The following is a 12879-nucleotide window of genomic DNA, read 5'->3' on the forward strand; positions in this document are numbered from 1 at the left end:
ACGTCAAGAGACAAACATCCCTCAATGGCAACCGGTAAAATAAACTGCAAAACACGTGCAGCAATGATATTAAAGTCCACACACGAATTTGTTACACAATTCCCACTATGATATACTCCACTATGAACATACCTGACACATTTTATGCCAGTCGTGTGACTTCAAACCGATAAGCTTTCCTTCTTTAGTAAAACACGTTCGGAGCGAGTGCATTTTGCCAGTGGGGGTCTACAATTATCAAATGGTCTCTTTTACTTTGCGTTCTTGGGCTCCTATGAAAATCCATGGTGCTTTAGGGAGTTTTATCGATCCATCGGACTCTGTTTGCGGCCAATATTGCTCCATACGATCCACATTTCTAAGGTCAACTCTGGCTCCCAAAGTATCTTTCTTGCCGGTCAGATGGTCCCATAGTAAATTACCCACATTCTTGAATATTTGCATTAGATCGAGCAGTACGGTAACTCGTACCATAGAGATAGTCTCTTCATCCCTAGGGGCAATCCGTCATCACACATCTCCTTTTGCTCTAAGCATGCTTGTGTAGACATCCTCGGTGGCTCTCTTCCAAAAAAGCCATCGCATAACACATGATTCTCTAGAAGATACGCTTGATGACCTTCGTAGATTTGCTTCTTCAATGAGGGTGCCCTATGTGCATTCAGTCTAGGTAAATTCAGTGTAGTTGACGATGACAACGGGTCATACACTGTAAGATGTTGATCTTTGACCAAATGGATTTACGCCATCCATAGCCAAGCCTAAGCGTAAATTTCAAGCTTCCCTAGCAAAGTCCAACCATGTTCCATCTATATGTTTCCAGGCTGCGCAATCTCCAGGAATCCCTAGCACACCATCCGAAGATTTATTCTCCTCATGCCATGATGCTAGGGCGGCCATGGACTTACATTGGAAGAAATGCTTGATGCGAGGAAGTGGAGGAAAATGTCGCAAAAACTTTTGCGAAATTTTTGTTCCGTGGAGATCTACTCGATATCTCTTGGAATCACATTTCGGACACTTCTCCATGTCTATGTATTCCCCTCTGAACAGAATGCAATCATTAGGACAAGTGTGGATCGAATTGTAATCCATCCCCAAGTTTTGAAAAATCTTTCTTGCTTCCTCTCCGGAATCTGGAATCACATAATGAGCTGGTAGTATGTGCTCTTTCAGCAATCTACACAGCATAAAAATATGGTACAATTGTGTAAAAATCTATCAGATCAATATACATTTAGAGTTTTATTAAAGTAAACTAATTGTAATAGATCACCTGAAAAGCCTTGTGACGCTAGTGTCACTCCATCCAAACTTTGCCTGCATGTTGAGAAGAACCAGGAGCGCTTTCAATCTACACACACGTGCTCCATTATACAATGGCGTATCGGCTTCACTTTTCATATCATCATAGATAAGCCTTTCTGAATCCATGATCGTCTCGATCATTTCATCAATCTCGGGCTCAAACATTGCCTCGTTGGGAATGTGGTGTGAATGATGATCCCCTGAGTTGTGAGAGGCTACATCTTTTGGCCTCAAATATGCTCCTGGACCAAAGCGCTTGTGAACACGTCTTTTGGGTTGCAAGATTGCTGCCTGTTGGCCAGCGTAAGAGTCCGACGAGTTATAATTGGCAAAAACTCGATCTATAATAGATGGATCGAACTCTCCAAATTTGCGAACGTGCTGCAAAGAAACGCGTCTTGTCCGTCGCACAGCATGCTTGCATTGATTGCAAGGACATAAGATCCTTGTTGAGAGATAGGTGTTTTCGTTGGACGACCCCACATCCTTGTCACTACTCATAATGAGGGTAAAAATCTTATAACCTGTACAACAAATTTAACCTTCTAATGACATTCTTCGTCTTTTATATATATATATATATATCTCGCTCTCTCCCTCTCTCTCTCTCTCTCTCCCTCTCTCTCTCTCTCTCTCTTTGTTCACACTGTAAACTACCTCACATTCTCTAGTCATGTCCAATCCCCGCACACCTCGGTCTAGAGGTGCACGAAGATCAAAACCACCCGGTTATAATCTCGTCTTTATTGGTCAATGCCTATATTTGTGGGTACAAGAAATTTACACATCGACGTCTACATGATAGTGCATGTAGTGGACAAAACCCCTTTGCATCTTCTCTAGTTGTAGCATTTCACAACATCTTAACATCTTTTCACAGTAGATCTTTTCACCGTTCGTCTAACTCTGGTTTCTTTACCATAATCTCGAAGGTAGACTCTAATATAAATGTTAATGGGCCTCACATATACCAATACTTCAATGCAAGAGTTTAATACTCTCACCTCTCCACCCCGTCGATCCATGACCCAGGTGATGGGACAAAATCCTCCTCGAAGCTGTCCCAGCCGCCACTCCCTAGGTGATGGGATAATCCCGTCTTGATGCAAACTCTTGCTGCGTCACTTTGCTGCCACCACCTGTATGGATTGGTCGTCCTCTCCTCCTTGATGCCCCTCCACTCCTCTCTTTCACGCCAGTTAGGTCTGGCATCTGTGTAATTGACCTTCGATGCTTCATGTAGTCGCGCATGCGTCTCCTCATCCAAGCATCGTCAAATGTATCAGGGAGGAGAGGGTGGCAGCAAAGTGACGCAGCAAGAGTTTGCATCAAGTTGAGATTATCCCCGATGCATCGTTGCAATAAGATAATCCTTAGAGGCTTCATCCTGATCCCTCCAAGAGACCATGACAGACTACAGTGTGTCAAAAAACCTGTTTACACAACTGTTGTATGTGGCCCATCACTTGCTTCCCCTCAGGGGTCATAGTGGTCTCATCGTACATACGATTGATGAGGTTGGAGTATCACTTCTCCCGTGAACTATAGCAACCCTGTCTGATGAATGCTCATCATCCAGGCCTCTAGGTGACCCCGACACAGTGTTCGGGTCACTCCTAAGCATCTCCGACGTAGTGGCTGGGACACCACTCTTAAACGTGTAGGCAGTATAATCCTTCGGTGTACTAAAAAAAAACCTAAATTTAATCAAATCTAACTTAAATAAACCTAAATCTAATCTAACGTAAATCTAAATCTAACCGTATCATAAACGATGAAAAGAGGAAAATGGTATAACGTTTCTATCACCCAAGTGTGGTAGATTGGTTATGCCATTTCCCTTTTGAATAACAGGTAAATAACGTAAATAAACCTAAATCTAATCTAATGTAACGTAAATCTAAATCTAACATAAATAAACCTAAATCTAATTTAATATAACGTAAATCTAAATCTAACGTAAATAAACCGAAATCTAATCAAATGTAAATCTAACTAAAAATAAACCTAAATCTAATCTAACGTAAGTCTACATCTAACCTAATCTTTAACGTCTTTTGGGATAGTTTCCTACGACGTTAAAACTCTCTTCTTTTCGTGTGTGTGTGTGGGTGTGTGTATGCCAATAAAAAGAGAAAAATGGTATAACATTTCGATCACCCAAGTGTGGTAGATTGGTTATGCCATTTCCCTCTTGAATAACAGGTCTTGAGTTCAGCTCCTGGTCGGCTAGATCTTTAAGGTCTCTTGAATTAGTTTCCTACGACGTTAAATTAAAATCTCTTCTTCTCGAGTGTGTGTGTGCACGCCAGTAAAAGGAGAAAAATGGTATAACTTTTCTATCACCCAAGTGTGATAGATTGGTTATGCCATTTCCCTCATGAATAACAGGTCTTGAGTTCAACTCCCCGTCGACTAGATATTTAAGGTGTCTTGGGATAGTTTCCTACGATGTTAAGACTCTCTTCTTCTTCTTCTTCCCTCTCCCTCTCTCTCTCTCTCTCTCTCTCTCTCTCTCTTTTCGTCTCTCAATGTGTGTGTGCATTCTTTGTCGATGCATGTTTGTGTGAGTTTTTTGTTTATGCATGTGCTCTATCTCAATCTCTATCTCTCACTCACTCTCAAAAACACAATGTGTATGTGTGTGTGTGTGAGAGAGAGAGAGAGAGAGGGAGAGAGAAAGAGGGGAAGGGAACATGAGGGTGAGGAGAGGGAAGGAGCATACCTGGCTCCCCTTCCTCTCCTCGTGTGTGGGTGTGTGTGTGTGGAGAAGAAAGAGAGAGAGAGAGGGAGAGCGCGCATTACCTTCGCTTGCTTGAGCGCAGGCCGGAAACTTAGATCTGAGATCTGAGTTTTTGGATGCTCTCGGTTATTTTTTTACCCCTGACGGCGTTGCTATAGGCGTCGCTATGAGCGTCGCTAAGTTAATTATAATTTAGAGACGTGCATAGCGACACCGTGGATTTTCACATTTGAGCGTCACACTACAAGCGTCGCTAATATTAAGTACCTCTTGTAGTGATGTATTGTTGTTAGAAGAGAAGGATGTACCTTCTTGACCATTGATATGTACCACTGAGCTTATGCAGCTCGATTTTGATAATGAATTAGATCAAGTTTTCTTCTGTTACTCATTGTCTCATTTTCTCTCTAACATTGAATCTATTGAACATTCCTCAATGCCGCATGCTTCTCTCTCATCTCTTCCACAAATAGCTACTTCCAAACAAGCAAACGTTGCTAGTGAGTTACAAATATTAAAAGAATTTCAACATGTTTTTCCTAATGATTTGCCACTAGGATTACTGCTGACACAATCAGTGCAACATAGCATCGATGTCGTTACAGACTATAAACCTGTTGGTAAGCCGCCTTGCCATATGAGTTACTCTAAAGTGGCTGAGGTGAAATGTCAGCTTGCTGACTACCTTAGCAGAGGGTATATACAACCCAGCTCTTCACCATGGGCTTCTCCTATCCTATTAGTAAAGAAGAAAGACGGTAGTATGTGCATGTGCGTAGACTACCGTTGCTTAAATGCGGTTATGGTTAAGAACAAGTACCCATTGCAACGAGTGGATGAGTTGTTCGACAAACTCACTCATGCTCGCATTTTTACGAAAATAGACTTGCGGTCAGGTTATCACCAAGTCCGTATTCGACTTGCTGATATACCCAAAACTACATTCTGAACAAAGTTTGGACACTACGAGTTCTTGGTGATGCCCTTTGGGTTAACCAATGCGCCTGTAACATTCATGACACCAATGGATAGTTTCTTGAAGCCGTACCTTGGCAAAATTTCATCGTTTTCCTCGATGAAATTCTAGTCTGCAATGCTTCTAAAAAAGAACACTTACAACATCTCAGGCAGGTGTTCGAGTTGTTATGAACAAATAAATTATATGCGAAGGAATCTAAGTGTGATTTTTTGAAAGAAGAAATTTACTATCTAGGGCATATTATTTCAGCTAATGGGCTATATATGGATCAATCCAAAGTGGATACAATCCGGCAATGGCCTTCTCCTAAAAATCTGGAAGAGTTACATTTTTTTTTAGGATTTGCAGGTTTTTACCGCAGCTTCCTTAAATAATATTCTTGTTCCCATGACTGATCAACTGAAAGGAAAAGGCAAAGCTTTTCAATGGGGACCCACTCAATAGCACAATTTTGATACGCTCAAGGATGCATTAGCTACGGCTCCCATACTAGCTATTGTAGGTCCCTTGAAACCATTTGTTTTGGAAAGGGATTCCAGTAACCGTGCTATTGGAGCAGTCTTGTTACAAGATGGATGGCCAATTGTATTTGAAAGCAAGAAGCTTCATGTAGCTCAGCAGAACTACTATGCTTATGAGCGCGGACTCTATGCAATAGTATCTACCTTAAAAACATGGCGACATTATCTGTATGGTGCTCAGATTGAGATTTTGTTTGACCATGAAAGCATCAAATGGTTTACACAACAAACAGATTTGAAGGGTCAGAAAGCCAGGTGGGCCGAGATTCTTCAGGAATATGACGCCAAGCTCCGGTAGCATAAAGGTCGATACAATGTGGTGACGTATGCCGGAGATCAATTCTCTCTTGTTCAGGAACTTCGTAGTGAATTTTTGGATTCTCTCAAAGGCAAATATGAGCATGATAAAGCATATTCCAAAGTGTAGAGCCATGTACAAATGAGGGATCCTTCTCACTCCAATGATGGAAGTGTAATGTTAACCTCTCCACACCTAGTTCTCCTCTATCGAGCGATGAAATACAACGATGGAAGCATTTCACCATGGACAATGGGTACCTACTCCATAAGGGGAGAGTTTGCGTACCGAGGGACACAGACATTCGGCGCCAAATTCTTTATGAGTGTCATGCTAGTCCAAGTGCAGGGCACCCATGGCTTTGTTCAAGCTTATGTCGTGCATTGCCAAAATTGTCAAGTTAACAAAGCAAAGCGCCTGAAAGCAGGAGGACTCTTACATCCTTTGGATATTCCCAATGGAAAATGGAAAAGTATCTCTATGGACTTTATTGTGGGTTTACCAACCACTCTACGAGGTCATGACTCGGTATGGGTGGTAGTAGACCGGTTGACTAAACTATGTAATTTTATTCCAGCCAAATCAACGGTTAAGACACCAGAACTAGCCAAATTAATTGTGAACAACCTATACAAGTTGTATAGTTTGCCAAGTAACAATGTCAGTGATCATGATCCCAAGTTTAACAGTCACTTTTGGAGGGATGTGTTTAAACGATTGGGTACACAACTAAACCTCAGTATGTCCGATCATCCAAAAACAGATGGTCACATTGAACGAATTAACCAAGTGCTAGAGGATATGCTAAGAACATACGTTAGAATAAAACAGTCAGAATCGGAAGAATGCTAAGCATGTCACAACTGGATTTAGTCCTTTCATGCATGTATCGGTTTCAACCTAGGTCACCTGTATGGTGGGGTTGGCAACTGGAAAGCTCCAACAGGTTAAGGATATTCTCGAAGACCATACGGATATGCTAAAACTCGCTCATCAGAATGTCCGAGAAGCGCAGGATCGGTATAAGAAGTATGCTGATGAGAAACATTGGCAAGTTACCTTCGAGGAAGGGGAAGAAGTATTTTTACGTGTGCCAGAACATTCAGAGAGTCTAAAAACTGAACAAACACCTAAATTATCTCCCCGATATTGTGGGCCTTTCAAAATACTCAAGTGAGTAGGTGATCGTGCCTACAAATTACTTCTATCTACATATTCTCGTATTCATCCGGTGTTTCATGTAAGCCGTTTACGCAAGCGGTTACATGAGGATGACAATGTCATTGACCAACAGATTTTGGTTGACTTCATTGAACCTCGTACCTTATCGTATGAACCTGAACGTGTTCTCGATTTTAATGAGTTACGTACACGTCATCATGTACGTCAACAAGCTGTAATCAAGTGGAAGGATTGACCTGAGGAAGGTGCCACTTGGGAAAACATTAGTGTTCTTAAGAAGAAGTTTCCCACTTTAGTTTTCGAGGATGAAAACTCTTCTTTAAGGAGAGAGTAATGCCAGGGCAATTGCAAGGCCGGGGTAAGCAGTGTGGAAGGGAGTCCAACCAGGCCAAAGGGCTAGGAGCCATGCTAAATAGTAGGTGGTTGGAAGCTGGACTCCTAGGTTCTAGTTCCCCTTGTCTAACAAAAGAAGCCACATGCAACTGGTGAACGTTTCCTTTTGAATTGACAGGAATATCTCTCCTGCTCCCTTCTTTCTCGGGGAAAAAACTAAATGTAGTCAAAAACATCGTCTCTACCCCAAAAATGGTTCTAACCCTACCAAGTTGGAGGTTTTGAATTCTGCTCAACTTGTGGAAAAGATATTCATTCCTGCATCGATCCATGGCTATGTATGTTGATTCTCTCTCTCTCTCTCTCTCTCTCTCTCTCTCTCTCTCTCTCTCTCTCTCTCTCTCTCTCTCTCTCTCTCTCTCTGACAAACATCGCTAGGCTCCACCTGTTGCAATTTTGCAACTATCCACTGAGCACAGATTCAACTGTCCGCTGGCACTATCACCAAAATTTCAAATGCCCGTGTACTAAGATCTGAGTCGCGCCCAGGGGGATTGGGGGTAGTGGGGTTGGTAAAATTAACCCTGCTATAAAGTGGTCGCACCTGGGAGAAAAGAAATCTTTCGCGGTTTTCGAACTCCCACTATTACCTTGTGAAAGTGTAGGTGATAAGTGAAGTTTACACGCGTTTGACCGAGCAGCCAGTCTGTCCATGCCTTCAACTTGCAGATATCGCTTCTACCCCAACTTTTCCTGTACCATCTTGGTCTTCCTCCATGTGCCACCACCTCCCGATCAAAGACTTCCTAAACTCATTGGGTGCAACTTGCTTTTAGTGGTGGTAGCATTAATCTTGCCCTATAGTTCTGGAACCCTACTAACCCCATGCGCGACTCAGCTGTAACTCCTACAGAGATGGTGGGCCGCGGCACCTCTCTCTCTCTCTCTCTCTTTCTCTCTGTGTGTGTGCACGTCTTGATGTTCTTCATGCATGACTCCTTGCCATTTTGCTGCAATAGTATACAGTAGAGGCGTCCATTGAAAACTATGAAAGCGGCGGGATCAATTTTGCACCGTTCAATAGTGGTTTAATCCCCAAGTGATCAGCATGTCATCACAATTAAAGTGAATCCAGAAGTAAATTTGATGTGAACATCAAGTGACAAGATGTGATCACCTTGTGACCCCACCCATTACCAAGTGATTACAGTGTGACCCGGACTATCCCAAAGTGATTGCAGTGTGACCCCGTCCATCCCAAAGTGATCTCCAAGTGAACACCATGTGATCCCCACCCCATCATTTTTGCTATATGATTCTATGTTCACACCTCCATTTCAAGTGGCGTACGATAGCTTAATGGGAGAGTCACGACCTCTGATTGAGTAGGTGGTGGTTTCGATTCACAGGGGCTCAACAATTCGGAATCGTTTTATTCTTGAGAATAAATGGACGATCCGTCGTTCGAAGATGGTGGACCGTAGATCCCACCTGACAAGGTGGTGTCAATTAGTCACGAGGAGCTGCAGGTGTTTGAGCCACGATACACACAAAACGTGATGAAACGTTGGAACCTTTGATTCAAGGTGCGAGGAAAACCCTTGTGGTCAAACTCTTTCGGCGGTGTAGTCAAGGAAGAGTCGACGCATGGAGGGGAGCTGCCTCCCTCATGATCCCTCTCTATCTCTCACTTTGTGTACCTCACATAATACAAAATTAGTGTGCCCTTTCAGGGTCTCTACATTCTGAAGTAGAGTATATGTAGAGTGAATTTGATGACCATGCAAAATCGGACATACCTTCTATGTGCCCTTCTAGAACCTTCCAGATCGTTCCATTTGAAACATTCCAGAGTCTCACTATCTTGTCTGCAGATGAGCTCCCAAGAAGCTTCCCATCGGGAGAGAATGCTGATTTCCTTCCTGTGGTGCGTGCGTGCGGGAACTTCAACCCGCAATCCAACCTCATTGTCTCTCTCATGCACATTGATTTTGTGTTCTATGTGAACTTCAACCCGCAATTGACCTGAGAGAGGGAGATACAAAAAAATTTGATGCGCAAGAGAGAGAGAGAGAGAGAGAGAGAGAGAGAGAGTGCATGCCAAAAATGAAGGGAGAGTGTCACAGGAACAGAATAATAGAGATAGACAGCAAAAGATAGAGAAAGAGATCTTTGTATTGATGGATTTTTTCAGAGTTTTGATACAACAGAGGAGCAATAAAATATATAGACGCACTCCGTTGTACGGACCTCGAACCTCCCGACCACCCCCGAGCTTCAGTTCGCTTGCATGCAGCGTCTCACTCGCACTCACACTCGCACTTGCAAAAGAGGAGATCTATGAATGATCCCCAAACACACCACCCGTCATGCTTTTATCCTTCTTTTCCTCGAAAAGCATGTGACTTCTCAAAATAGCCGCTTTTTTAGGCGTTCATTCAATCCGATTTTCTTACCAAGTATACCTGCGAGAATAAGATAAGAACGTGATCGCTAAGCGATCCGTGAAGGTTAGATTTTATCATGAAACTTTGCACAGATTCTGTTTCACACATTGATTCCTGCAACGCCTACAAAATAGCCAAAAGAATATACTCGTGCAACCAATTCAACATGATAATCAAAGTAAAAAAACATAATTATGTACTTTCATAATCTCAATTGCAATAGTTTACCATGAAGAAAAAAATCCACTTCTTGGTTGATAGCAGGGAGAGTTGTATGATGTTGTATGTCTGTTTGTCCCTGTGTATTATACACTGCTGCTATCTTCTATTTGTTTTCATCATAACGCTTACAAACGAACTCAGAACGGAGCAATCCAGGTACTCAAAACAATGGGAATAGGTTTGGTCTACAAGGCATCGTGGACAGAATCACGAAAAAACGTTTTTCTTTGGTTGAAAACGCAACTTTTAGGTCGCGACTCATAGAACCTCTATTTTTGGGACTCCACTATTTTTTCAACTTATTTTAAACCTACCTATGCATTTTAAGCTAAAACACATAAATATAAAACACTGATAGTAATAAAAATCTCAATTTTACTGTTCATACACAGACTATCTGTTATTCATTAATCTTTATCAAATACGTCTTTAGTGTATTATTTAGAAAAAGAATATATATTCTCTCTAAATATCTCAAACTGATTCATATAAGCTCTATTTAATAGACTATTCAACAATCTTTCAAATCGTGCTAAACGTAAGATATGCCTTACTACATTCTTTTCGACTTTAAGGCCATTGCTAGCATCCAGTGCAGCTAAAATTTCCTCCATCTCTCTTACAGTTTTAAAGATGTGCATTTCTGATGGAATGTCCAAGACAGGGTGGTAAAATGTGCCTTCGAAATCTAACATGTCATCTTGAAGAGGGCCTGCTAGCATGTCTGATTCTCCTAAAAGTGTGCATGCCTTGAAAAAGCGAAACACTTTGCATATCTTCTTAAATGTAGGCCTTTTTGATGCATCTCCATGCCAGCATTTTTCAATGTAGCTTGCAATGGCAGGGGGACAGTCAGAAGGGAGTTTAGGCCTTCTACCCTCCTTTACTAACTTGGGGAGCTCACTTCTTAAATTACATGGTAAAAGATCATCAGGTGGCAGTCCCGTCAAAATTTCAGAGCAAACAATGTCAAAGCTATACACGTCTGCCTTTTTGCTGTACTTTGCATCATCCTCATCATCCAGAACCTCAGGAGCTCTCCATATACTTGTGCCTACACGCTTGGTTGTGTACATAGAGGTGCCATGCTTGACCTTTGCTGTTCCAAAGTCTGCAACTTTTGCATTCAGATGACCTCCTTCATTCGAACGAGAAGCACATTGTGAATTGCTTACCAGGATGTTGAAAGATTTGAGATCGCGATGGATGATGCCCAAGTCATGAAGATATTCCACACCCTTGGCAATTTGAAGCATCAGGTCAACTCCTGCCAAGAGAGAAAAGGGTGCCTCCATCCCAGCCAACCTGCTCTTTGCAATGAGTGAACCCAAATCATCTTGCATCAATTCCATCACCAAACTATTGCAAATATTGTCTCCAGAGGCTGGCCATGTACAGCACACCAGTTGTACCACATTAGCATGGCGTAGCCTCGCTTGAATGACAGCCTCATTTGCAAACACTTCCTCATAACCTGGGAGATGGAAATGCTTGCATGCAAACCTTCCTCCCATCAACCTGGTTTCAAAGACCACTATGGAATCAGTGCTACAAATCACACGGTCCATACTTCGTTCAAAGTTTTGTGGATCCATCTGCAAGGATGTTGGTACAACAGTTACTGCATCAGTGAGGTTAAGTTTGGCCCTACAGCTTGTATTCTCACTAAGGCTATCACAGATGAGATCACAGATTCTTTTATTGCCCTGTTCCCCTATCTTGTTAAAAAACTCTTGCATGCGTTGGACATCATCTTCTTCACTTGCAAAAGCCCAGATTCTTTTGAGCAAGGAATGTACTACCTCGGCCTGGATCGTAAAATCTTCCGCAGAATCGCTGAGCACCCAGATCAGTGTAAATATACAGCACACAAGATCGTGCAAATGAACATCAAAAATCTCTGTGCTGAGGGCAATGGGAAGGGCTGTGTCGATCAGCCAGTGGCGCTGCATGGAGCTGGGCCAAATCCACCCCCTCCACCCCCACATCCCCAATCGGAAGTTCCGACAAAGCTTTATAAAATGCTCGCCTTCTTGCAGTGTATCCAGGAGAGCTGTCAGAAGGGCGGTGAGCTTAGCTTGCAGAGAAGGTGATGATGATAATGAGGATGAAGATGAAGCTTGCAGTGTATCCAGGAGAGCTGTCAGAAGGGCGGTGAGCTTAGCTTGCAGAGAAGGTGATGATGATAATGAGGATGAAGATGAAGCGAGACTGAACACATAGCTTATCAAAGCAGAATAAGAGTCAGCAAGGGAGCAGCACTTACTGGGGTGAAGAACGGCTTGGGCAGAGAGAGATTCAATGCCCTTGCACAGACGAGACGGATCATCAATATATTCGAGGATTAAGGGAGGCACCATATTAATGATCAGCAGATTTTCGCACTGAAGACGGATAATTAATCGCCCTTAATCAATATCTTCTCTGCAGAGAACATTTCCTGGTGGAAATGCAAGAGGCAGGACTTCAACAAATCCAGAGTCTGAATTCGGTGAAGTGGGTGGAGTCCGTGGAGATGAAGGCCTGTTATATGAGGATGCTGCTGAAGAAAATGAAATGCTCTGTGCAAGATGAAAGTTCTTGATTATAATGGAGGAAGAGCTCTTGATTTATAATTATTTGGCTTGAAAGTTGCAAATAAGTAGGTCGCCCATCATCATCACTGCCTGGTCCTGGTCCATGACCTTTTCAATCTACAGCAACGCCTGGCTTGCAATCTCGTCGTGGAGTTGTTTCCCCCTATCAGCTACTCTGAGCGTGTGCCCCATGCTTTCACGTGATGAGAGAGAGAGAGAGAGAGAGGGAGAGGGAGAGGGAGAGACACTACAAGAGGTTGTGTGCTCTTG

The 12879-nt window shown here is 42.6% G+C and overlaps 1 protein-coding gene across 1 annotated transcript; it reads right to left on the bottom strand.

Annotated features, from left to right (window-relative positions):
- Window positions 1-10470: 10470 nt before the first annotated feature.
- LOC147455673 (uncharacterized) lies at window positions 10471-12393 on the bottom strand. Its single transcript, XM_086513740.1, has 2 exons — window positions 12187-12393; window positions 10471-12105 (listed from the first exon to the last, which is right to left on the bottom strand). Exons 1-2 carry the CDS (start codon window positions 12391-12393, stop codon window positions 10471-10473), a joined length of 1842 nt encoding a protein of 613 aa, XP_086369866.1.
- Window positions 12394-12879: the final 486 nt, after the last annotated feature.

This window comes from Adiantum capillus-veneris, chromosome 6 (assembly GCF_014529385.1).
Source record: "Adiantum capillus-veneris isolate H3 chromosome 6, ASM1452938v2, whole genome shotgun sequence".
NCBI classification, from domain to species: domain Eukaryota; kingdom Viridiplantae; phylum Streptophyta; class Polypodiopsida; order Polypodiales; family Pteridaceae; genus Adiantum; species Adiantum capillus-veneris.

Bases quoted from the DNA above. Each gene is read 5' to 3' on its own strand.
- LOC147455673 (XM_086513740.1), bottom strand. From the start codon at position 12,393: ATGGTGCCTCCCTTAATCCTCGAATATATTGATGATCCGTCTCGTCTG. The intron at 12,106-12,186 runs GCCCTTCTGACA...CTGCAAGCTAAG, and splicing joins CTCTGCAAGCTAAGCTCACC to CTCACCGCCCTTCTGACAGC.